Source organism: Cornus florida, unplaced genomic scaffold, assembly GCF_030987335.1.
Source record: "Cornus florida cultivar Cherokee Brave unplaced genomic scaffold, ASM3098733v1 CherokeeBrave_3.0.0_Hap2_Chr06, whole genome shotgun sequence".
Lineage (NCBI taxonomy): Eukaryota > Viridiplantae > Streptophyta > Magnoliopsida > Cornales > Cornaceae > Cornus > Cornus florida.
In genome coordinates this window covers 92,285,314-92,311,628 of record NW_026775576.1, presented here as the reverse complement: position 1 = coordinate 92,311,628, position 26,315 = coordinate 92,285,314, and the positions used below count along the sequence as shown (strand labels likewise).

Here is a 26,315-nt window from a genome sequence, read left to right as displayed (position 1 = left end):
CATTAGACTATGCGCTTGAGACCTTGGGGTTCAGAGAGGGTCCAATCTAAGATATACAAAGTTTAAGCACGTGAAAACTGTCTCTCTCTCTCTCTCTATCTCTCTAACCACTTACACCCATTGAGTAAACCTGTTTCTACCTCATTGATTATTTTTCTGTCTGTTATCATCTCCTCTCTAAACCCACATTAATACTTCTCTCTCTTTTGTAGTCTGGCTGTGTCCGTTACTCTGCATCTTTGACATTTCTTTCAACCATTTGGGGTATGGTTAAGAAAACTTTGCCTTTTCTTCCCAACCAAATCAAATGGATACATATACAATACCCTCTCTCACTCTGACTTTTCACTCTTAACGGCAAAGCTCAGAAGCAGCTCCAACCAAAGCACAAGTCAATTTCGAGGACTTATCATCAAAATTGATCTGCAAGTTCTGTACTGGCATCTCTGTATCGATCTCATGGCTTATTGGCAAATCCTAGTGATCATTCCACTCTTGCTGCTTTTGCTCTTCCTCCACCACAGAGGCATCATCAAGAGGAACTCGAACATGAATGATCTCAACATGAGCGACCATGACTTCTCCACTAGTTTTCGCGGCACCCTCCTTGTCCCACCTTCAGCTCCATCTAGACGCCACAATGGAGCCAGTAATTAATACCAACAGACTCGTGCGTATATGCAAGCTAGCGAGCTTAGTTCTTTGTATGCACATGGCAGATATATATTTATATATACCAGTTAAATTGTTATGTTCATTTTCATCATCTCATGTATATGTGAAACTCGTGCCGTAATTTTCTTCTGGTTTTGTTTATACATATTGAAAGGGAAAGATGTAGACCTTCTAAAACTCAGTTTTTTTTTTTTTTGAATGTTATTAATTAGGTAATCATATTGATATTTTAAATTTCAAAAAAAAAAAAAAAATCATATTATATATATATATATATATATATATATATATATAATTTGGCTGGTCCTTTTCTGTGCAAAATAATACATCACCCTTTAATTTTTTATTTTTTTTGGCACCAATAAACGAACCATATTATTTCGACGGAGAAAAAATACAGTTAGGGAGAAAAAATCATTGGGCCAAATGTTCTACTCATAATCACTACATTCGGCTACAATAGCACGTGTAATAACTTTTTCTTGACGTGTAATGATCCCAAACAAGTCTTGAAAAAAGACATTACATCATTAAAAACAACCATGATAGGTTCCATAGGTGCCTATGACTTGCTCGGTCGTGCTTTTACTTGGAAGTTTGTTAGAAAATTTTATTGTCATCGAGCATATCTATATTTCGGCTGGCCACAAAGTTCGGACATGTTATCTCTATTTTACTTGAGTTTCTTTTACAACTTGGAATCAATGAGGTATATGTATGATCCTTTGATGGGTAGTTGTTATAGTCAAATCTTCGATCTAATGCCAAAAATAAGTAAAATAGGACAAGTATGAGAATTAAGAATACAGAAGAAATAAATCAAGAAAACAAAAACTATATAAAACGAAAAATAGGAATAATTTATGATCAAGAAAGCAAAAGCGATATAATAAAATTGGAATACAGAGACAAGAAACAAACTAGGATCGAATCAAAGGAGGCGTTGATTACTGACAGAGCCTCTATGAGTGACATGAGCGCGTATCAAATGACTTATAAAATGTGTTGTGTTTTGGAATAATGAAAAAACAAAAGGTAGGTTAAATATAATGGTATCAAATGTCTGGAAAATTTAACTTTTTTTAAAGGAATTTGAAGAGTAAATTAGAAAAAAATTAGAAAAATAAGAGATAATTTAAAAAACTAATAAGTTTAAGGGGGCATGATATAAAAAATTCCATATATACACAAATAAAATATAAAAAATTTCCTATATGTATAGTGGGCGGGGCAGGCGAGGGGCAAGTGCCCTGGGCATACACCGGCTCCGCCTTTGATGCCGATTTCTCAAATGCCGGCGGAGTGGGATTGAGGGTGGTGGTGGTTGTTTGGTGAGGTTTAAAAAAAAATAGTAGTGCATTGAAAAAGATTTAAATTCTCAACTTGAACTAGATGCACTCACTCCTTGTGTCCATGTGAAATTAACCTCTTAAGAACTATTATTGATGTTAAAGATCAATAACAAGCAAGGTAAAAATAAATTCGTTGCTTGCCAGAGCGTTTTTGAAGATACCATAGACAGACTCGAAGCTTCAATCTCATCCATGAACTTAAATTAGGCCAGAAAATACTGTTCGCATAAAAAATTATTATCATCTAGACATGACTAAGCTTGACTATTACAGATAAGACACTTCAAGTATTAAATTCCATAATTTCTACCACTCAAAAGTACCATTTTAGTCTTTGCTTTTAAAATTATATTCTGGATAATTAATTGGACATTTAATTGGGTCACTTTGGGCCTCGAATGCTTAGACCCATACTATCCAAGAAATTCTTAGGATCATGGATCGATGATATTGGGCTAGGCCAGGTGGGCTTTCACACTTCGTGTTTACTTTTGGTAATGCAACTTTACCATTTTAACACATGCTGTCAAAATGCCCCCTACGACTGCAACTTTAACGTGTCTATTCGACCCGGAAAGGGAGGAAAATGTCTATCTAAAACCACGCATATTTATTATTTGTCACATCTCAAACTTTTACTATTATTCGCACCATTTTTGGAAATTTTTTGTTACTCTACTTTATTAATATATCATTCTTTCTTCTATAATACCGTAATTACCCTTTCATTGTAAAAATTTTAATTTATTTTAACTTCTTTTCCATACGGTACTCTTTTTTTTTTTTTTTTCCTTGACAAAATAGATAATTTATTCAACACAAATTACAATACAATCACATTTCAGAATGTCCAAAAGCAAACAGAGAACTGTGCCTAACTATACGAACCGTGGTTTCACTACTTTGTACAAGAGGGTCTAATATTAAAACATCATGGAACTAGGAAGAAGTATATTTCAAAGCTCTGTTCTGATTGCGGGGGCTGCTACGTAGATATTACTATATTACCCATTGAGTCTGGTTGTGGTATATATATATATATATATATATATATATATTTGTTTAATTATGCAATTAGGGTTGGGAGTGTCTTTTTCTTCAAAATTGGAATGCAGTCACAAAAAAAAAAAAAAAAAAAAACAGAGGAGTGCCAATATCCAGGTACAAAATGATATCTAAAATATGGATATTGAACTTTAGGTTTATTAAACCCTAAAAAGTAAGATCATCACCTAAATTATAAGTCCAATATATTATAATTAAGAATAATGATAAGTAGTTCAAAAGTCGGATACATTTCACTGATTTATGTGTGTGGAGATGACATCATCATACGTCGTTAAATATTATGATGTTATTATGATATCATTTTCTACTCACTTAAATTTAATCGGATACATTTGATTGTCGAATTCTCTATCATTATTGTATAATTAATTTGAAAGGAAAAGTGGGAGACATGAAACCCTTGTATATAATTACATAAATAAATATATATATTTGCATCACATATATATAAGGGTAAAAGGGTATGTAATAGGATTTTGCTATATAATTAGGGCAATACAAGGTGGGTTTATTACTAAAACCGTTCCTATTCTAAATTGTAATCGGACTTACTTTTTTTTTTAAAACCAAACCATGCCTTTATTCCCCTTAATAACTCTTCATGGAGTGAGCACCTAGCCAACTCGGCCAAAATTGCCATTCTCATTTGAGGTGGTGATATGTGATGACAATTGATATAAATAAAAAGATAGTTGAAGAGGGAATTTTATAGAGAAAAAATAAAAATTTATTAGAGGATCATAATTCAATTCAAATAAAAAAAGTTCATATTCAAGTTTCTTTATATTATTTTATTATATTCGGATATATTCATTCTTTTTTATTAAAGTTTTATTTGATTAAAATAGACCACATGATCGAGGACGATTTAATAAATTTTCTAATAAAAATAATTTTATACATGAGAAATTGAGAAGAAAAGGGTTAGGAGAAAGAAAGTGACATATTAAAGGTTTGTTTGGTTAGCATAAAATAGATAGAAAGGAAAAGAAAAGGAAAATATTTAACTTTTTTAGGAGTTTGGTTAGCGGAAAAGAAAATTTTTTTAGGAAAGTAATTTTCGTGCAACGGCTTAATTTTTCTCAAAAATTTTCTGACATAAAACACAGGAAAATTTTACTTTTCCGTGAAAATGGTACTTCACATCTTAGTTAAATTTTATGTTGATAATTATATTTCATCAAAAAAAAAAAAAAAACTAACTTAAAAAAAGTGGCAAAAACAAATACTGTTGGACACCTGAACTCTGTTACTTTCACCATACGTGGGTGAAAATTAAGAAATCCAAGGGTATTCCGGGTAATTAACATAAAATATTGTTATCCCATGCTATTATTATATGATATATGCAACAGCGCTAGCGAAACTTTTTTTTGCCAATAGCAGCTTTTTTTACCCCTCCGAACGAACTCGCGACTCGGAGACAAAAAACCATTTCGAGGCAGAGACGGTGGCTCAGAAAAAAATTGGAGTCCTCTCTCTCTCATTTTCAATTCCCTATATCTTCTTCAATCGCCATTTATCCTTGTCGTTGTCTTCTTTTGATCTTTTATTCTAATTTATAAACTTTTTGATCGATTGTATCTTCTGATTATTATTTTTTTATTGATTTGCGACTTTTTTTTTCCTCTTCGATTTCTTCTTCTTTCTTCATCGTTTTTTCTCAAATTTATTGTTTGCATGTTTTGATTCCCAAACGAAGTCCTTGTATTATCAACTTGATTGATTGATATGCATGGAGGACTGGTTTTGATTTTGATTTTGTGATTTGATGGATCTGATAATTAGAATTCTGCTGTTATGACTGTTAGAAATATTTGGTGAATGAGGATGGGATTGGAATCTTCTGGTGAATTCCTTGAATTTGCCGGAAGTCTAATGCATCCGATTGGGTGGCAATCGAATCGCTGAATCTGTGGATTTGCACTTCAATATATATATATATATATATATAGATACACACAAACGCACAATATATATATACAGTCTTGTATAGAGGCTTGGGATTGTGGTGGTTCATGGATGAGGTCAGTACTAGTAAGCAAGGTGAATCTGAACTCTCAGAGTTGGCAGTGGATGAGTCCTTGTTATCATCCTCCTCTGGGTCGATGACGGCACCATGGCGTCCGAGTCAGCTCGTCTTCTCTTCTTATTCTCCGGTGAATGATCCTGTTGCCAAGCCCCAATCGTTGCGCGTTGTTGTTAGAAGACCTGTAAGTGTTTTTGCCCATTAGCTGTTCATGTTACTTCGGATTCCAATATTTGTTTTTCTTTGCACATTGAATTTTGATTTATTTTTTATGGCATATCTTCTTGAGTGTTTACTGGCAAAGATTTCTTCTTCCAGCCATGTTCTTATGGAATGTTACCCTTTTATGGAAATGCATTCTTAAATGCTGGACCTGGCTTGGTTTTGATGTTAAATCAGAACCAACTGATCGGGATGCTCCTCTGAAAACCGGAATCGAACTGAGCTGCCTAAACAAACCTTAACAGAGCAATTTGGATCAGTTTGGTTTTATGGATTGGCCTCACTTAAAAGAATGGTCAATAATAACTAGGTTTAGCCCAAATTAAGCCTTATTCAAGCCAATTTTTGTGACGTAGATGGTTTTTTTGGGTAGTACTTGAAGGTGCATCTAAGTATCTAAAATCTGTTAGCATAACAATAATGCAGTTTGCTATCAAGAACTGAACTAGAAGTCTAGAATATAATATCACTTGCATGTGTTTGCCCATGTGAATGAGGGTAATATATATATATATATACATCTCACCAACCTTTGTTTGGTGTGGTGCAAGTCCATAGAAATGGTGCCTCTCACGACCAAGGGTTGTAGCCTAGTGGAACTAGGCACTTCAACGTCTTTTAAAGCAAAAGGTCAAGTAAAAGGTCGAGGGTTCAAGTTCTCATAGGAGGGTAGTGGGTGTTTGAGTTCCAAATAGGAAATAAAATGGTGCCTACCAGTAATAAAATAAGAGAAAATAGATTTAGGTGGTGTGGACATATTCAAAGAAGATATATAGATATTCCGTTAAGAAGAGAGACTAATTTGTATAGAAGGTAGGAGACAGATGAAATGATTAGGAATGATTTAAAAAATTTAAATATTGCAGGAGAGATGACTTATAATAGGAGAAATAATGTGAAAAGAGAATTATTTGGCTGACGCCATTCATATGGGATTAAGGCAAGGATGACGATGACGATGACGATGACATAGATATATAATGATATTGAACACTAATTGAATTGAAAAAGTATATTGATATATAGAATTTGTAGTTTCTTAGCAAAAAATTTATAAAGCGTGGATATGGATATGAGACATGGGCACAACATAGGCACACACACAGAACAATTTGAGCAAGACATGGACACTACAACAATGAATTTTTATATATAAAACTGGATTGTAGACAAGAAGATTAACTTATAATAAGTAAATATAATATTCTATGACTACCTTAAATTATTAACTTATGAATCAATTAAAAATTAAAATTTTCTTTTGCTGCATTGACAAAGAGTAGTGAGGACACAATAATTTATGTGTAGGTACGTGTGTTGATCTTTGCATCTATGTACAAAATTATGACATTTTTTATTTTATTTTATTTATTTATTTTTATGCCCATTTTTTCGTTAAAAACTTCCTATATTGTATTTTATATTCTTAAAATATGATAAAAAATTTCATTGTAGGTATATATAAATCCATTTTTCTTTTTGGTGTAGTTGTTTCTGACTTGAAAGAAACTCATAAAACAACTTTTAAGATTCATTTCCCACATATTGGTAAGTGTCGAAGAAGTATTGGGCATGTATTCTATTATTGATTTGTTCACGACGTGTTCGATACATGCCCAGGAGTAGTAAAAAGTGAAAATGTAGATACGTTCTTTCTAATAAATGGTATATTAGGATAAACTAGTAAAGATGCGCGGGTAACACGTGTGCCTTTACCACTTGATTTTAGACCTTACTGCTAGAATCTAATAAGAAGCCATCTGTATATTGGAAGTCGGCAGCTTCTTTGGCATTGTAGCTTGTTGGACTTTGTACAAGCAGTTTGTATATTATAATTCATATAACTTATACGTAATGAATTACATTGTGATGACATACAGTTCTCATCTTTGCAGTTGGTGGCTAGGTTAACTAAGGACATCATTCAGACGTACCAAATATGCAACCCACAATTCTCTTATTCAGAAGAACTAAATCCAAAGCGGTTCCTGACAAGCCCATCTATTGGAGTGCTCAATGATGGCCATGATAATGCAAATTCAGATCTTATTCTCACTGTGAATTTTGTCTTGATTAACTTAGACACGCAACAGCGAAGGTTTGATACTGTTATTTATTTGTTCATTTTCTGCTGGTTGTGTTTTTTCCCTATTGTTTCTAACATTCTATCATCCTTTTTCTATAATATTCAACACTACAAAGAAATGTTAAAATTCTAGAGAATTAGCAATCAGACATCAGAGTATTGAAAGTTATTGGTCTCATATTGAAAATTATTGGTCTCATACTCCTTGTTTAATATTCTATTGATCTCACTCCTTGTATAATATACTACTGTGGCGAAGAGAATTTATTTAACTAGGAAACTAATTGAGCATGTTAATATAATATATTTAATAAATTTTTTTTGTTTAATTTCTTGGACATGTGCGTTGGATAAATCAACTTTGCAGTCAATATTTTGTTGATGTATATGATAATTATCCTTTTTTATTTTGGGGTGGGGGTGGAGTGTTCATAGAATTGGGATTGTAGGATCGGACCGGGGATCGTAAAATTGTACAAAACTATTAGAAAAGTAACTAAAACCAACTTTTTAACTAAAAATGTCTTTAAATTAAATAGAGAATAAGGCTAAGGCGCGCGCGCACACAAAAAAGAAAAAAGAAAAAGAAATAATGCTCTAAACATATGTAACATATGTTTATGGGCAAGTTCATTCAAGTATGTTGGAGATTGTATCTTAAAAGTGTATCGATGCAGCAGTCTGCCCTAGCTTCTAATTTTGTGTTTTAATGTTGTGTTTATGCCTTTTGTTCTTTTTTTATTTTTTTAGATGCAGTTGGGTTAAAAGAGTTAGGCTTTATACTTAAATTTCTTTGCCCAAAAGGGGTAGTAGGCCCAAAAAATTCAAAAAAAGAACAAAACAACTACATTTTATAGTATTGGTAGGCATACAATCCTACTGTCATTTGTACTATGATCCTGCTCTCAAGTGATCTGGATCGATCTAGCACTTCAGTATTGTAGGATCCTATGATCCAAATCGCTATTTTAACAACTATGGCTTGCATGACTTTGCCACCAATCTTAACATCCATTAGCTTACTCTGGAGATATTCTTCCCTTCTCTTGGCCTTAATCTATTTCCATCTTGCTTAATAAATGCATGGAGCTCATACGCCTTTCTTCACTCCCATGTATTGTAGTTAATTCTTGAGGAGGATAAGTTATCCACCTCCTTGCCTTTCTTCTTAAATAGTGTGTTCAGCTCATTCCTTTCAGGGCATTCTCTCATCTAGTGTACCCCACTGCATTGGGAATACTCCATCTCATGCCAGCCCTTGTCACGGCAGTCATCCTTGACCCTTGTGTAGGGCTTGGACAGCCGACCATGGTCCTTGTCCTTTTCATGTTGTATACCCCTCTATCCATTACTTTGTTCATCATCTCTTGGGTGTACCTGTGTTTTTGTGCTGCTGGTATCCTCCACCTGTAATGTGATTCCTTTTTCTCGACTTTGTCTTATCATCTTGCCTAAAATCATTAGGGAGTTGTCATAATTTCCATGGAGGCTGTCAAGTCCTGTGGCCCCTATGGCTTACAGTTGTAACCCGTCAATGAAGAAGCATATGCACTGCCATATGGCATCTCTGAAATCTCTAGTATTAGTGTGCAATACTCCATGTGCTCCCTAATGGATCCATTTTGCTTGAGGTGGCACAATTTGATCATGTCAAAGTCCTCTACATTCTCACTTGGTTCTCTTTTGAACTCATTGCAAGTTTCAGTCGGCTGGGTGCCCTTTCCATGAAGCATTGTCTCCACCTTAGTGTGACACGTCTGTCAATACATGGTGCATCTTGCACCTTCTTTTCAACATCATTGATGTCTAGATCATCAAAGTTTCTCTCCATGTTCCATTTTTTTTTTTGATCTGGCACGTGTCTCTAACCCCATCATAGGCCTTGGGTTCTGGTACCATCCTTTTCGTTCACTTCATTTTGACCTCCTTAGCTGTGGCCAACTCCCTCTTGCAAGCTACCAACCATTCTTGGAGGTGTCCATGTTCCAAAAAATTTGTTGATCTGGCACGTGTCCCTAACCCCATCATAGGCCTTGGGTTCTGGTACCATCTTTTTCGTTCACTTCATTTTGACCTCCTTAGCAATGGCCAACTCCCTCACCAACCATTCCTGGAGGTTGGTTACTTACTTTTGGAGGTGCCTCTCCTTATCGTCCACTTTCTTGGGGAAGGTTTCGAATATTGACAAATCCATCAATCCTTATTGCAATGCCTGTTATCTACGTAGGCCTAGAATAAGTCTTTTCTTCACATTTTCCTTGGAGTGAAACCTCGCTTTAATTCCAACTTTAACGGGCCTATAGTTTCGCTAACGCTCTTGCCTAATCTGTGCGACACCAAGGCTGTAATCCTCACTTGAATTTGCCTCGGCCAACATACTTGAGAAGAACCCGCTCTTGCTTTGTGTCGTAGTGGCCTCCCTTCCCTCTTTATTTGGGTTTTGCTCACTCACACACCCTTATGCTATGTTTGGTTGGAGGGAATGATTGAGGAGGGATGGATGAGAGGGGATAAAAGGGTTTTCCAGTAGTGGCCTCCCTTCCCTCCTTGCTTTGTATTTTTCTATCCGTCCAAAATTGGGGGGAAGAGGAGAGAGAAGAAGGAATAATTAGTAATTTCCATTTTTAACCTTTCCAAAAATTTGGAATGAATATCTATTTTTATAATTTTATATAATGAGGGTATATTGGTAAAAATAATATAAAATCCTCTTTCCCTCCCTTCCAACCAAACAAAAAAAAAAAGTGTCATCCATCCTTCATTTCTACTATCTATTCCATCCAACCAAACAAAAAATGAGGGAGACACCTTCCCTTCACTAGGGATGCCTTCCATCCATTTTCCATCCCTCCCCCTCTCCCTTCCATCCATTTTCCATCCCTCCAACCAAACGGAGCATTAGACACAACCTTTGTTGGCAATGAAGAACAACACTTGTTTTACTTGAGAAAGAATAGATTACAATGACATAGTGGTGGCTTAGTTCTTTTGTTTGCATTGTAACGGGTAATGAACACATAATTTATGAAGATTGTTGCCAAATTGGGGATTAATATAATGAAATATAATAATGTTTTCTGATTTATAAATATCATTTGGTTAATTATGATATTTATGCAGGGTTTTCATCTTCTCAAGTTTGTCCATATAAAAGCTTTTTGCAACCTTGGGGGTAAAAAAATTAACTTTTTGCACATAATGCGTCAATATTCACTGCATAATGGTGCACTGCATGAATCAGTGGAAAGTCAAATAGATGACAGTAATTGGAAATCTTACATTACCAACTCGGCCTACTCCAACCTACAAAATTTATCGGGAAAACAAGAAAAAAATTAAGCAAATGGTTGAGAAAGTCTGCTAGAGAGAGAAGAAAACTGGGAAAGTACCTAAGAGGTATGGTGTCTAAAACCCCAGATTTGTCAGTAGATAGAGAGAGGGAAAGTATCTGCACATAGAATATGCTCACAAAAATATATAGAACAACCAAAACAATTTTCTAAAAAATATTCTCAAAAAGGCTATCTCAAGTTGCAAAAAGCTTAATTTCAAAATTCATAATTAATTATGAGAGTAAAAAAGTTTTTATAAATGTTGGAAAGTCCAGTGCACATAATTATGAAGATGAAGAATGAAGGTAGACTTGGATTGGAATTCAGACAGTAGTATGCTTGTTTTCTTGATGTTGCAAGTACAAATATATTTTGTAGTATCAAATTAAAGTGCCAGTTATTTGTGTTACTAATTTTATTTAGCCTATCCTTTATGAAGTAAATTTTGCTTTGGAGCATTTGCAGATACATTGTCAAAGATATACTTGGCCATGGGACATTTGGGCAGGTAGCTAAATGCTGGGATACAGAAACAAACAGCTTCGTTGCTGTGAAGATTATTAAAAATCAACCTGCATACTATCAACAGGCGCTGGTAGAAGTTTCAATTTTGACCATGGTAATTAATTCTCTTTGAGCTGAGCTTTTGCATGCAGAGTGATTTTAGTTATATAACCCGCATTCTATTTGTTCCGTTATTTGCTTTTGGCAGTTAAATAAGAAGTTTGATCCTGAGAATAGACATCACATTGTTCGCATCAAAGATTACTTCGTGTACCAACGCCATTTGTGCATTTCCTTTGAATTGCTTGACACTAATCTGTAAGTTGCAGGACGATATTATTTGAGTTTTTATAGCTATGTTACGTAATAGATTTCTCAGTTGACTTTTATTTGACATCATAGAGATGTAATTTTGATTTATTGTGCTGCATGGTGTTGACATTTTCTAGTCATTCAGGTACGAGCTTATCAAGATAAATCATTTCAGGGGATTATCATTGAGCATTGTCCAGTTGTTCTCAAAACAGGTATTGTAAAGCATTTACTTGCTTTGTACTGCAATTGGTCTTGTAATGCATTTTTCTTTTATGGTTATGATTGTTCCTCCAACAATGTTTATACTTCCATTTTTCTGTTTGTTAAATTAGATTTTACGAGGATTGGCTCTAATGAAAGATGCTGGTATAATTCATTGTGATCTAAAACCAGAAAACATTCTTCTATGCACAAGGTGAGCTACCTTCCTAAATTAGCTTGGACGGTGAATTTTGTGCTCCCTTATTAACTCATTGTAGCTTGTCATTAAATTGGCAGTGCAAAGCCACCAGCAATCAAAATTATTGACTTTGGATCAGCATGCATGGAGGATAGGACTGTTTACTCCTATATTCAGGCCTAATCTCTGCCTTACTCAGACTCATTTTTAATTTTATGAAGTTGATAAGGATCTCATATCTGAATCTCTTCTGGTTTTTCTTTTCTTTTTATTTTGCAGAGTCGTTACTATAGATCACCTGAAGTTCTTCTTGGGTATCAGTATCCTTGTGTCTAACATCTATTGCTCTTTCTTTCGTGTTGTCTTTAATGGATGGATGCAACTTGGCTCCAACTGAAGTAGACTTGACCCAAGTTCAACCTCACCAATAATGGGAAAGCTTGGGTTGTATATTTAAAGTAATGTTTGGTCTTGGTTGGAAAATCAGAACCTAGGTTGGGCTGTCTTAAGGAAGGGAAAAACGTCTTAGGTTCGATTTAGTTTGAAGTATCTGGCATTGAGAACCCAATCCAACATATACTTGTACTATTATGGATATATAGATGTTCAATTTACAGTTACCACTTAAAAGTTCAACACTTAAAATTCAGCTTGGAAAATTTTTAGTACTTAATTTTCAGTTTTTACAGACCGAACCTTGGACTTGATTTATGATGTAGAGTAATTCTTAACAATAGTTTGTGTTTAAGAGTGGCCATATTTTATTTTTAGAAATAATTAATCAAGCATAAACTTGGGTTCTGTTTGATAAACTCTAGCCCGTGGGTACCTTTATACTTGGCATATCACTGTCATATTGATACTTTATTTCTTTTTATACTATACTGAGAAATTTGGGTATGTTGTACAGTGATTTTCTTCCTTACACACACATTCAGCATAGTAAACCTACACTATATTCAAAATTGACAGGTCTCATTGTAGTAACATTTATTTATTTTTATTTTTTGGTTTTTGGGTAATTAAACCATGAACCTAGTAAACCTACACTATGCACAATGGGGCCTTAAATGGGAATGATGAGATGATACCATTTTTCTTTTTTTGAAAATTGATGAGAAGATACCATTTGAACTAAATGCCTCCTCAAGTGTCTTTTTTTGGCGGTCAGTAGTCAGGTAGGATTTTGACGATCAATAAATTGAGGAACAGGCTTTAGATTGTAGTGAATTGGTGTTGTATGTGTAAAAGGGACTAGGAACTGGTGAACCATCTCCTTGTGCATTGCTTGGTGGCAAGGGATGTATGGGCTATGTTTTTTTGCTATCTTTGGTGTGCATTGGGTTGTGCCGGTTTTCCGATGGGCATGCTCAAGGCTTGGAGGGGTTGTACAGTGGGAATTTAAGTCTGAGATGCTTGGTGAGCAACTCCTCTATGTATATGATGGGGTTTGTGGTGTAAGAGGAATAGGAGGTCCTTCGATGGGGAGGAAGCTCCTATTTGGGTGTTAAAAACATTCCATTCTGAGTTCTCTATTTTCTTGGGTTAAAGGGTGGTCGTGTAAATCTGTAGAGGACTTTGTAGATTTTGTGGATAGCCTGAGAATGTAATACTGCGTTTGGTGTGCATGAATGGAATGGAATGCAAGTGGGAATGGAATGGAATGACCATTCTCATTTTATTGTTTGGTTGTAAATATGAAATGTGTAGGAATGAAATCATAATAATTATTCTAGTGTTTGGTTGGACTAATTTAAAAATTAGAATGGAATAAATTTCAAATTGAATTCTCTAAAATATCCCTCTTAGGAACAAATAAATTAAATTAACAAAATGACATTCTTTAAAAAAATTTAAAAATAAATGGTGGCAGTGGCGGGTGTGGTGATGATGGTGGTGGAGGTGGAAAGTGGTAGTAGTGTAGGCAATGGTGGAAGGCGGCAGTGGTTTTGGTGGAAGGCGGTGGCAATAGTGTGGTGGTGGTGGCGGAAGGAGATAGTGGTGTAGGTGGCGATGGTGGAAGCCAATGGAGGTGACTGTGATGGTGGTGGTGGTGGTGGAAGGCAGCCGAGGTCGCGGTGGTGGAAGCCAATGGAGATGACTGTGGTGGTGGAAGGCGGTGGCGGTGGCGGTGGTGGAAGCTGGTAGCAGTGGTGGTGATGGAAGGCGGCGGTGGAAGGCGGTGGTGGAAGGTGGTAAATGGAATAAATTTTAAATTGAATTATTCAAAATATCCCTCTTAGCAACAAATAAATTAAATTAACAAAATGACATTCTCTAAAAAAATTTAAAAATAAATAGTGGCAGTGGCGGTGGTGGATAGTGGTGATGGTGGTGGTGTTGGGAAGCGGCTATGGTGGCAATGGTGGAAGACGGCGGCGGCGGTGGTGGAAGTCGGCAGTGGTGTTGGTGGAAGGCGGTGGCAGTAGTGTGGTAGTGGTGTTGGAGGGAGATAGTGGTGAAGGTGGCGGTGGTGGCAGCCAATGGAGGTGACTGTTGTGGTGGTGGAAGGCAATGGAGGTCGCGGTGGTGGTGGTGGAAGGCGGTGGCGGTGGTGGAAGCTGGTGGCGGTGGCGGTGATGGAAGGTGGCGGAAGGCGATGGCGGCGGCGGCGGTAATGGTGGTGGAAGGTGGCGGCGGCGGCGGTGGTGGTGGAAGGTGGCGGTGGTGGTGGGGGTGTAAGACGGTGGCAATTGCGGTGGAAGGCGGTGGCGGTGGTGGTGGTGAAAGGCGGTGGTAGTGGTGATGAAAGGCTGTGACAGTGGAAGGCGGTGGCTATGGTGAAAGGCGGCGGCGGTGGTGAAAGGCAATGGCGGCGATGGAAGGTGACGGTGGTGGTGAAAGGCGATGGAGGTGGTGGTGGTGGTGGTGGTGGTGTCGGTGGTGAAAGGCAATGGGGGTGGTGGAAAGCGGTAGCCAATGGTGAAAGTCGGTAGTAGTGGTGGTGGTGGTGGTGGTGTTAATGGTGGTGAAAGGCGGAGGTGATTGTGGTGGAAGGTAATTATTGTTTTTGGACTTGGAACAAGAGGGTTTTTTGGGAAGTAGATTTTTTTTAAAAATTTACTTGGGAATGGAATGGCCATTCCATAGGTTTAGTTATGGAATGGATTTTCATTCCAATGGAATGGCCATTCCCACTTTAAATTGCATACCAAACAAAGGAATGGTTGGAATGGGCATTCCATTCCATTCTATTCCATTCCTGCACACCAAACACAACATAAGGGTTTCAGAGTTGATTTTCTGTGTAGCTGTTCTTTGTTCGTGCTCTCCTTTGAGTGCTCTTTGATGAAATTTTATTTATCAAAAATAGAAAAAAACATTTTTTTAGAGTTAAATTATGATACATGTATCAAAAAGTTTGAATCAGAAGGTAACACAAATATAAGACAAACTGAAAAGGATTTTATGGTGAACTATGGTGCACACTTTCTTTCTATGGTCATGCTACAATATGAGCAATATTCTTGTAAGATACCTTAATTTTGTACTTAGTCAACTGAGAAAATGAATTCTTCAGGTGAACCTTTTTAAACTTATTCTAGAATAGAGAGAGTTCGAAAACATTTGATTGTGGTTGGTTGCTACCTTGAACTGCCTCCCCGTCCTCCCCACCCCATCCAAAAAGAGGTGAGGATAATAATGTTAAAATTTAATAACTTTCAGTAACTATAATGGATGCTTGGGGTGAAATGAACATCAGAAACTTGTTCCAGATAGTTGAATATAAATTCTGAGAAGTTAATATTTTTGAAGTATTCTTTTTATTTTATTACTTTTATTTAAATTGTTATCTTTTGTTAAAAAAATACTTTTATATTTTGAAAGTACTGCGGTTTTATTTTAGTTTATATTTTCACCCAAAAAAATCATATCCTTTTTCCAAAAATGTAGATATTTTATATATTTTAGATTTTAAAATTGGCTGAGGCTCCAAATTCCAAATATTTTAAATTTTCAAACAGTTTCTTGCCCCTTGGCACAAGCAAAAGGTGAGTTGCAATCATTGAGGAGCCAGAATGCATGGACTTAGATGGGCACACATTGTCCATTGTGTATTGATGCACTTGAGAGTTAATTATGGATCCAAGTTTTGTACTCAAATCAAGTATGGACCTTGACTGTTCTTCCAGGTATACTACTGCTATTGACATGTGGTCTTTTGGATGCATAGTTGCTGAATTGTTCTTGGGGCTGCCACTGTTCCCTGGAGCATCTGAATTTGATCTTTTGAAGCGGATGATAAAAATACTTGGGTATGCGTTTATAATTTGTGTTGGTATTCAAGGTGTAACACATTTTTGTTTCAAGTTTTTTGAAGAAGTGAAATGATATGTTATGGGAACAACATACAAGTGAATTGATCCTGCAGTGAGAACAAGAAAATGAGCTTGTAATTGACGTTTCAATTTTGAGTATCATATGAGTAATCTTTTTTTTAAACAACAAATCATAAGCCATTACATTAACTAGAATTAGCCTCTCAAAATATATATAGTCTTGCATGCTGCTCAATTCCTGTAATTATGCGTTGGACAATATTTTGGAGATTTTTTTTTCCTAGTTAATATTTTGGAGATATAAATACTTTATTACGGGTTGTTTACCTGTTAAGAATTAAGGAATATTCATATAATGATTTAACTTTTATCTATAAACTGGAAGTAGTTTATGAAGCTATAATTAAGGTCTTAGAGCAATTTTTAATAATTAATAAGTTATTACAAGTGACTCTTCCTAGTAAGGCCTTTACCCAAAGTTGGTAATGGACTACCCCGGGTCTTTGAAGAGAAAGATTAAAGAGGCTTAATATTTGATATATATTTTATAAAGGTAATATTTGACATTAAGCATGGACTAACTTTTCATAGAATTAGGGAATATTTAAACAATGAATATTATTGGAGGCATTGCAGCCCCTTTTCTTGCTATATCAAGTCTTGACCAACATAATTTTGAGATATTATCAGTTTATAAACTCCTTTTCAAGCTTTTACCAGATTTCCTTTAGAAACCTCATCTCCTGTGGTGATTTTAGTGATCCTTGTCTATCTTACTGTGTAAGAGAACTTCTGCTTTGTCTCTGTTTGCTGCTCCTAGTTTGCAAAGTGTAAGATTTTTTAAAGCCATGGTTGAAGCATAAATATTTCAAGGAAGTAAACTTTAGTTTTAAGAAGTATTGTAGCTTCAACTTAGTTTCAATAATGAAAATAATTCATGGAAGCTTGAAACCATGTTTCAGGGTGTAAGACCCAAGCCCATGGAAACTAAGACATTTTGTGGTGGGAACCAATATTTTTTATTTGGAAATTGGTAAAGGCTTATATTGCTCTATATATTTTTCCTCTATGAGGAAGATCATTAAAAGAACATTAAAAAGCTTGCTATATTTTTCCACCTTGAGCTCATGGAAAACATGAGCTAGTGCTGGTAACCCAATTTTTTGGAATTTAGAGATTCCTCATAGTGCTTTCTATATTTTTCCACTTTGAGGTAAATAATTAAACAAAAATTGTAAGAGGACATGAAAGGTAATGATTTTGCAGCCTCCTTTTCCATCTATTATACTCTATTCTATTCTTTTCTTTTTTTTCCTGCAGTTGTGCAGATGTGTGTGTGTGTCTATATATATATATATATAGTATTGTTTTTTGTTGCTACCATATTAATTTATCCTTTCCTCATCTCATGATCATTTCTTCAGAACCATCATAGTAGTTTACTACATATTTTTCAAAGCAGAAAAAATTGTTTTTGATTTCATACTATTTAACTGTGTCTTGATGCAATTACTTTTAATTGTTTAATATTTATTGTCAAAATTTTGTAGGGAACAACCTCCTGATTATGTACTAAAGGAGGCTAAAAACACAAGCAAGTTTTTCAAGTGTGTCGGGAACATCAATTCTGAAGAGAGTGGTCAAGTTTTTATGGGCAGAAGAAGTGCTTACGAAGCATTAACAGAAGAAGAATATGAAGCTGTAAGTGTTCATATTACGTTTTCTTCTGTAAGAGGAAAATCAATATATGGAGGGCAACATTACAAAATAAACAAGTTTTGTAACATGGCCGACAATCCGCGTCTCCTTTTTTCACTTTTATGATTTTGCACTAGTAAAGAATGGCCAGTTACCTTCATTGTTCCCATATATTGAGAGTCCTGGTAAGAGTGGATTGGGTATTGACCAACTTTTGTGCAAGGTGGCTACCATACCCACATTTTATATCTGATACCTTGAGATTTTACAATACGCCAAGCAATTTACCTTAGCGCTCTACAGTTTAATTGTTAGTTCTATGTAACATTATCTGGGCGTGGCCTAATTTTCCACATTTTATTGTTTGTTTTTTCTCTTCCATTCAGAGGGAGTTGAAAAAGCCATCAATTGGAAAAGAGTATTTTAATCATATGAACCTTGAAGCAATTGTTACAAAATACCCTTACAGAAAAAACTTGCCCGAAGAAGACGTAATTAAAGGTTAGCTTTCATAATCTCAGAAATGGTAGGCTGTATAATGCCCTTTTTTTTGGCTGAATATTTTACCTTTTATTTTTCAAAGATGTTACTAATAACTGTCCTACCATGAACATGTTGCAGAGAGTCAAATACGATTAGCACTGATTGATTTCTTAAGGGGACTTGTTGAGTTTGATCCATCAAAGCGGTGGTCGCCTTTGCAGGTTATTGAACTTGTCACAGTCATTAACACACACACATATCTATCTATCTATCTATCTATCTATATATATATTACTTCTGGTGAGCATTAACTTCTTTTAGAAAAGGGGTTTGAAAGCTCATCTATATGTGAAGTATAAACAAAGACTAGATATCCAATCAAAAGAAAAGACTTCCAGTAAGATTGAGGAATCACCCCTCTCAAGATCCGAGGATGGGCTCGAAAAGATTCCTTATCAAATGAAACTTGGGCTTTAAACTTGCATGCTCAATATCCTCGGAAGATTCTTTTGTTCTCCCTTAAAACGCCTAAAAACTATTGTTGACTCAAGATGGAGTGGGTTAATAGACTCTTACACTCCAAAACTAGTAAGAATATTTTATATAAATTCTTTTTAGTTACAAAACACCACCATTTTATTTTAGTAACTTAGAAATTCCAACGAAAGGGCAGGGTGGAAGATAGAGTACTGTGCTTGGTTTATTGCTAACAAACACACTTTAAGTGTCATTTCTTGTCAAAAAGTAATGAAAGCAACTTATCATATTGATTCAAGATTTCTAGTGAGTAATGCTTTCTGTCGTCATATCTGACGGTTAACAAATGGAGACAAGGTTTATATAAACCCAAAGCGGAGAGGAGGTTTATGTTATTTTTGAAACAAAAGAGAAGGAATTTCCAGTAATCAAGAACCTGATATGGGTAGGAATTCCAAAAATTTCCATCAACTATACGAACAGCCTTTTTTTCTTCAGGAACCTTGAAGGCTTGAATACTGCTATTGTATAATACAAATTTCAAATTAGTGATAGTTATTATTACCTTTTCTTGGAGGGGATGGGGTGGGGAACTGATAGTTTAAATTGAACTCTTGTGCTGCAGGCTTCAAAACACCCTTTTGTGACTGGGGAACCTTTTACATGCCCTTTTAAACCTCCTCCAGAAACACCTCGCATGGTAAGTAGATATGTTTATAAACTTAATTATTGTGAAATTTCAACTGAAGATGACAACGCAACAATGAAAATTCTTCCAACTATTATTTGTATTACATGCTACATTTCAGGGAAAGAATTTCATGGCAACAGTCTTGGCTTTTGAGAATGAGTGTTATCTCTATATTATCACATATATTTGCTTAACATTTCATTTTTTGTTATTATATGTGTACCTTACTTGTTCATTTATTCTTCCTTATCTTTTAATAGAGTATCTATTACTTCATTGTGTATTGGAAAACAAATTGGTATATACATGATATATCTAAGCCAATGATAATAATAGTATCCTAATTAGCATTACTCTCATCCTGCTTTTCCTGGAATCATGTGCTGCTCCCCCGTTTTCCCCTACCCTTTACACGTACAATGTAATTCTTAACTTTTTAAAATGGTATCTTGGTTTTATTTAACATATTTTCTTACCTTTTTCCCACTTGATTACTTTATTTTCTTTATTTTTATTTATTTATTATTATTTTTGGGGTGTGTGCTGTTTGTAGCCTGTTTCTCAAAATATCAAGGTGGATCATCACCCAGCTGGAGGACATTGGTTTGCTGCTGGCCTTTCTCCTAATGTGAGCTACACTCTTTCAAATATGTCATTCTATTTTATTAAAAGTTTTTCTAGACCTTGTACCGGATTTTCATCTCATTTAGTTGTATTACACAGATCCCTGGCAGGAATAGAATTGCAGTACCTAACAGCCCCCATTTTCAAGTGGTGCCATATGCACATGCCGGTAGTTATGGAAGTTTAGGAAGCCATGGTAGTTATAATGAAAGTACTGGTCTTGGAAGTAGTTATGGGAGCTATGGAGACAATAGTAATATGCTCGCATATTACTCGCCTGTTGGTCCATCTGGGATGAACATTCATGTGCAGAGCGGTTTGTCAATACTTGGAACTAGTCCTGATGCAAGGCGGAGGATTATGCAACTGCCACATGGAAATAGCCTTGGTGTCAGTCCATCAGCTGGAAATTTTGCTCCAATGTCGCTTGGCACCAGTCCCTCACAATTTACTCCTCCAAGCTCCTATGGTCAACTTTCAGCTGCTTCTCCTGGACATTATGGTGCAACCTCCCCGGCAAGAGGCAGTTGTCATGGATCTCCTTTAGGAAAATCCGCTGCAGCCAGCCAGTTTAACAGAAGGAAAAGTTGGGGATATTCTGGAAGTTTGCAATCTCAAGAGGTTTCATCTCCTCTTTGGCAAGGCCAACTTCCTGATGGTACCAACTGCAGCCAAGTTGAAGGAAACTCTCCACTACTTGGTGGTTCTCCATTGCATCTGCAGGCAAATTCACATGCAGCAAGCTGGAAACAGCAACATGGAGGCGGTGGGATCACTGCCACTCATAACATCCCGGGTTCATTGTCAGTTGGTTCCGGTATGCATTTCCCACAATCCATGGGGACTGCTCATGACAAGGCTGAGGCTAGTCTCTCATCGCCTGATCCTGGAGATTGGGATCCCAACTATAGGTAAGCATTTTACTCTTTCTTGCTGTACATGAACATTTCATATTCTTTCAAGAAGAATTGCAATGAACATTTAGTTTAGATGTATCAGTATAATCTAAAATATCTTTTACATAGGAATGATTCCTCTATCTGATATGCATTGATAGATATTTCAACAATAAGATTAAGATATGATAGTGGCACTCCACTTTTGTCCACTTAAATTGGAGTGTCAAAGTGCTTTTTTGAAAAATTGTGGAGTATGTGTTTGAAAGGACAATCATGTCACATACTTCTCCAAAAAAAAAAGCAAGTGCATAATTGTGAGTGTGAATATCATTTCCTTCAATTTAAATTGTGAAAAAAATATTGGCATGGCAGTTACTAATATTTCATTGATATTCCTGATATCTAACTGTGACGAATTAATATACATCATTGGGCCTTTTTATAATACTAAAAAAAAGAAAAGAAAAAGAAGAAGCTGTTTTAGCAATTGTTTGTCTAATATTTCACCATATTCTTGATATTAATTGTGATAGCATGATCGTAGATAGTTAATTCGCGTATGATATGCAAATTATTTGTGTCCGTATGACTTTTTAAAAAATACTTCCGTTTCCCGTTTAGACTTCAAACATATGGTAAAATACGCGAATTTTACCACCACCCCGAATGAAACGATTTTAAACGTTTTGATATGTGTCAGTTGCCGTTTAATACTCTTTTTTATTTCTCATATACCAACTGTTTTACTTTCCCGGTGCAATTCTAATTCTATATTTTTTTCTAATATATATATTTACTAAATTCAATGTATTTAACACTCCCAGTGCCAATTCTAATTTTATATTTTTCTCAAATACATATTTTTTTTAATTATAAAATTGAATATATTTAGCAGTCCAAGGTATGATCTTCAATTAAGTAATGGAATATATATAATCTCAGTGAAACATATAGTGTAGGTTCTTATAGATCTTTGTTGATATTTATTTATTTATTTTTTAAGATCTTTTAAATTTTGTTTGTAATGGTAGATATTTATAAATAATTATTTTGTTTTTGGAAGTTTGTAGATTTTTTAGTGATAAAATGAGTCGAGAACACTTTTAGGATTTAAGCATGTGCATAAATCTATTATGTGATATTCTAATCTAGTTTAATTTAAAATTTTAATTTTAATAAATTATGCTTATGCATTTATTTTATATATATATATAGGTTATCAAGAAAAGATGGGAAAAAGAGAGAAATTTTGTATTTACTTTTAGATAAACTTAGTTGATTATTTGAATTACTTAGAATTTTTTTTATTAATTTGTGATGAATTTATGATGTCATAGTTATTCATTAATTATATTTAATTAGTTTATTTCTTTCATGATTATTGTGATAGTGTCAATTTTTTTTTCCTCCTAGTTTGATAGTGTCAATTTGTATAATATGAAATTTTATTTTAGTATTTCTAATATTTTCTTATTTATTTTATTATTTGTTGCATTTTTTTTAATGTCTTTAAAAGGATATGATACATAAAAAAATAAATAATGTATGTATATATAGCCGAATTTTAAATCCATACAACATATTATACACGTATGTATCTGTATTCGAATTTTTATGTTTCCGTTTTTTTCAGCCGAATTTTTATAACGTATTTTTTTTAAAAAAAAATCGAATTATACTTCTACGTTTCCGAATCTGTTTTTTTTTTCTTCCTCGTACTGTATTTTACTAACTATGAGCATGATAGCATTGTTGGGTAGCCTTACGTTTTTGGAGCAATTGTTTGTCTATTGGATTAGTTTTTCTTTTGCATTGGTGGAAATGCATGCCAAAAAGGCTACCCAAGTGTTGCAGGGTGCATTACTGCTGGTTCTTCTCATCCTAGCCTCATTGAGGACGTTAGAAATGATGCTTGTAAGAAAATATGAGAATAGGTTGCACGTTTGAAAAAAAAAAAAAAAAATCTGGAGAATAGGGACTTTTCATTTTGCTGGAAAACAACAATTTCTCCAAGGAGCTGTAGTGCCCCCAAAGTTTTCAAAATTTTATCACAGGTTCCCCTATATGTCTAGTATTTGTCTGTAAAATTTCGTAATTTTGTGGCTGACTTTATATTTTTGCGCCTGAAAGTATTCCCTTTTTGACTCTGTAGTCATTCAAACTCTACTGTATCACGTATTCGTAAACTAATTTCTATTAATAAATTAATAATCACTTCACTGAATAATAACTTTTTGAATTAGGATTATTGCAATATAAATTATTGCCTTGAAAAATTGTGGTTTTGATTCATAAGCATCATTATGGCCGTCATAGGTTCAGTTTTATTTCTTGATATTTGCAAAAGTATGCCTGACTGGTATGTTTAAGTTCCAATACTACATATTCAATTTCTTCAACAAATATTTAGAATTTTGGGGCATGCCTTGCATAAAGCTTCCATTGTTTCAAGGAGTAGGTATTTTTCAAATTTAAGCCATTCAAGGATCACTTTTTTTTTAAAAATTGATGTTTTATTTAACTTCATCTCCAGTGAAGAACTTCTTTTGCAAGAAGATGGTTCGGATGTGAGCTGCATGACCACTGAGTTCAGCAAAGGGATGCATCTCGGTCAAGCTTTGGTTCCTACGGATCCATTGGTTGGTTTCAAAAGATATAATCATTTTTCAAGCACAAGTTCAAATATATCGGTGCAAAGGTAGGTTGTTTATTATCTTGTGCATTCATTTGGTACATTTTTCATGGTGGTTGTGCACTAAATATTATAATGTTTTGAACTTGGTTGATGAACTTGCACAATGTATCAAAATGTTTATTTTGGTACATTTTTCATGGTGGTTGTGCACTAAATATTATAATGATGAACTTGCACATTCAAAATGTTTAGAATAAATTTAATTTCTCTCAGTATGAAAATTTCTGGAACCTTATGATTTTAATTTTTTTTTTTTTTACCATTATCTGATGCGGTCCCCATCAATGAGGGTGCTTGAATGATGGACAACCTATGAGATGATTTGTACTAGGTGACTGCCCTTAGACTTGAATCCAGATTCTCAAGCTTGGCAGGTCTAGCTATTACCATTGCACCTATTAATGCCCCCCTGCATTTAACGTAATTATTTTTTTTTTTAAAGCTTGATAATGTAGTAATTGATGCACTTTTTCGAGGTCTTTTTTGTGGGTTGGCTTGGGGCTTTGGGTATTCTTTTGGGTGTGGGATTTGGAGGAGGGGAGGGCCAGCTCGATATAACTCGAGGCCTAAGGCGAAAATTCTAAATGAGGCCTCCAATATTGCCATTCCATCATCAGCACCCTCTACCAACACCACCACAAACAATCCTTTTTCCTACAAATAATCCCTCATTACTCCTATGTGGTTTGTTAGTCACTCATCTTACTACACACATACTATATGTACTCCCTCACCCTAGTGTAATTTACCTGTCCCTCTCTGACTGATCCACACTCTCTCACCCCGCACACACACACATATACCCACAGTAACTCTAGTAACGAATTCTACAAGGGTAGGAAAATATGTGAGAGACGTAGTAGATGTAGAAGAGGCTATATAACTTCCCAAAAAAAAAAAAAAAAATTGGAAAAGAAGAGGCTATATATATATGTAGAAGAGGCTATATATATATATATATATATATTGCCTTTTTAATTTTTAAAAAAATAAAAATAAAAGCCACATTAAAAGAAAAAATTTGTGGGCCATTTTCCAAACGGGGCCTTAGGTGAGTGCCTCATTCCCCTAATGCTTTAACAGGCCCTGGAGGGGGAGGAGGAGGTGCAAGAGGGTATTCTTGATCAAGTGTTCTTTTTTCTCTTTTTCTTGTGTTCATTATGAAGTAGGCTCAGTTTCTTTATCTTCATTTATACATGTGATGATACAGAGCTAGTGAGCCAATTCAAGCATTTTCGCGTGGGGAGATGGGAAGCCCTGCAGGCTACGATCTGCATGGTGGGTATGCCCGTCCTATGACAAAGTCTTCGCATATCATGCCTCATTTCTCACAAAATTCTCCTAGTCGTTTGGGGCAGCATCCTATTCAGCGGTCCAATCACGGAAGATCAGCAGCTGTTCGTGGCAATGAATGGAGTCATAATAAGGTCCAACCCTCTCCTTCCAGCTTTACTTCTGGGGGTCCTCGATCTCCTGGAAGTAGCTCATTCAGCACTGGCATACCATGGGGTACTAAGTCCACCTTGCAAAGCCCCTCAATTACTTTCTTTTTGTAAATTATTTTCTTCCATTCTTTTCTCCTTTCATTTGATTATACAATAATATATCCATATTGGAGGTAGTTTTGTCTTCGACTTAAATAAAATCACTCTGGGGATGAGACCAAAGAGACAGTAAAAAGTGATATTTTTAACCCGTCATTGCATTCTGTTGTAGGGAATAGGGGCAACCATCCCGTCGCCAAAATTCTGCCAGCATCCCGTGGAAGAAAAGACTATGGAAGAATTGTCTAATTCTGGAAGTACCGCGAGGGTTATGTATTCTACTGCATGGGTTATGTATTGAGATTTTGAGACTGGGCAAGAAATGTTGTATTCTGTAGTTCCACCTGTCTTGTGGGCTCATGTTCTTGAATCCCCTTATTCAAACCCTGCTCATTCATTGTGCTTGCATAAGTATAATTTATAATTAGAGCTTCCATTTTTTGGTCACTTTGCATGGAATCGATCTTATTCCGGTTATTGTAGCTTTTAATGGATCGAATTTTGTATTAGTTTCTTGATTGGAAATTTTTTTATTGACAACTTTACTGATGCATTTTATTTCTTGAAGGATCCAGGTGCGCTTTGATGCAGGGGAAAAAAAAATTACTTGAGGCCTGGTGCAAGTCATTGGCTAAATACAGCAGCTTGCCATCTTTGTTGTAAAACTAGTTTAAGATCCTCTGCGGAATAAGTTAGGATGCCAAAAATTTTGTTCCGTATGAACTTAGGCTATATTCGGTTGCGTGGAATTTAAACTTTAGAATTGAAATTGGTGAAAAATAACTCAAAAAAAAAATAATAATAAAAAAAATAAAAAAAATAATCCTGTAGGTGTATGGTTTATTTCTTTACCGTGGTGGTATGATTGTACATTTATTTATTTACTTATTTTTTTTTGGAAGGAAATGACAATAAGGTTCTTAAACTTATTAATGCATCTT

At 35.2% G+C, this 26,315-nt stretch overlaps 1 protein-coding gene across 3 annotated transcripts; it reads left to right on the top strand.

The window, feature by feature from the left end:
* Positions 1 to 4,463: 4,463 nt before the first annotated feature.
* On the top strand, positions 4,464 to 26,315 carry LOC132312906 (dual specificity protein kinase YAK1 homolog). 3 transcript variants are annotated; one of them, XM_059811468.1, is made up of 18 exons: positions 4,465 to 5,308; positions 7,242 to 7,444; positions 11,230 to 11,383; positions 11,477 to 11,586; positions 11,726 to 11,795; positions 11,916 to 11,998; positions 12,082 to 12,160; positions 12,263 to 12,303; positions 16,117 to 16,239; positions 17,814 to 17,964; positions 18,348 to 18,462; positions 18,583 to 18,665; positions 19,547 to 19,621; positions 20,166 to 20,240; positions 20,336 to 21,147; positions 23,669 to 23,833; positions 25,041 to 25,257; positions 25,547 to 25,821. In XM_059811468.1, the coding sequence occupies exons 1-18, from the start codon at positions 5,114 to 5,116 to the stop codon at positions 25,673 to 25,675; spliced, it is 2,880 nt and encodes a 959-aa protein (XP_059667451.1). In that variant the 5' UTR covers positions 4,465 to 5,113; the 3' UTR covers positions 25,676 to 25,821. The 3 variants fall into 3 exon arrangements, with proteins under 3 accessions (XP_059667452.1, XP_059667451.1, XP_059667450.1); XM_059811467.1 differs by having other exon boundaries at positions 25,041 to 25,339; XM_059811469.1 differs by lacking the exons at positions 25,041 to 25,257; positions 25,547 to 25,821 and adding an exon at positions 25,943 to 26,315 and having other exon boundaries at positions 4,464 to 5,308.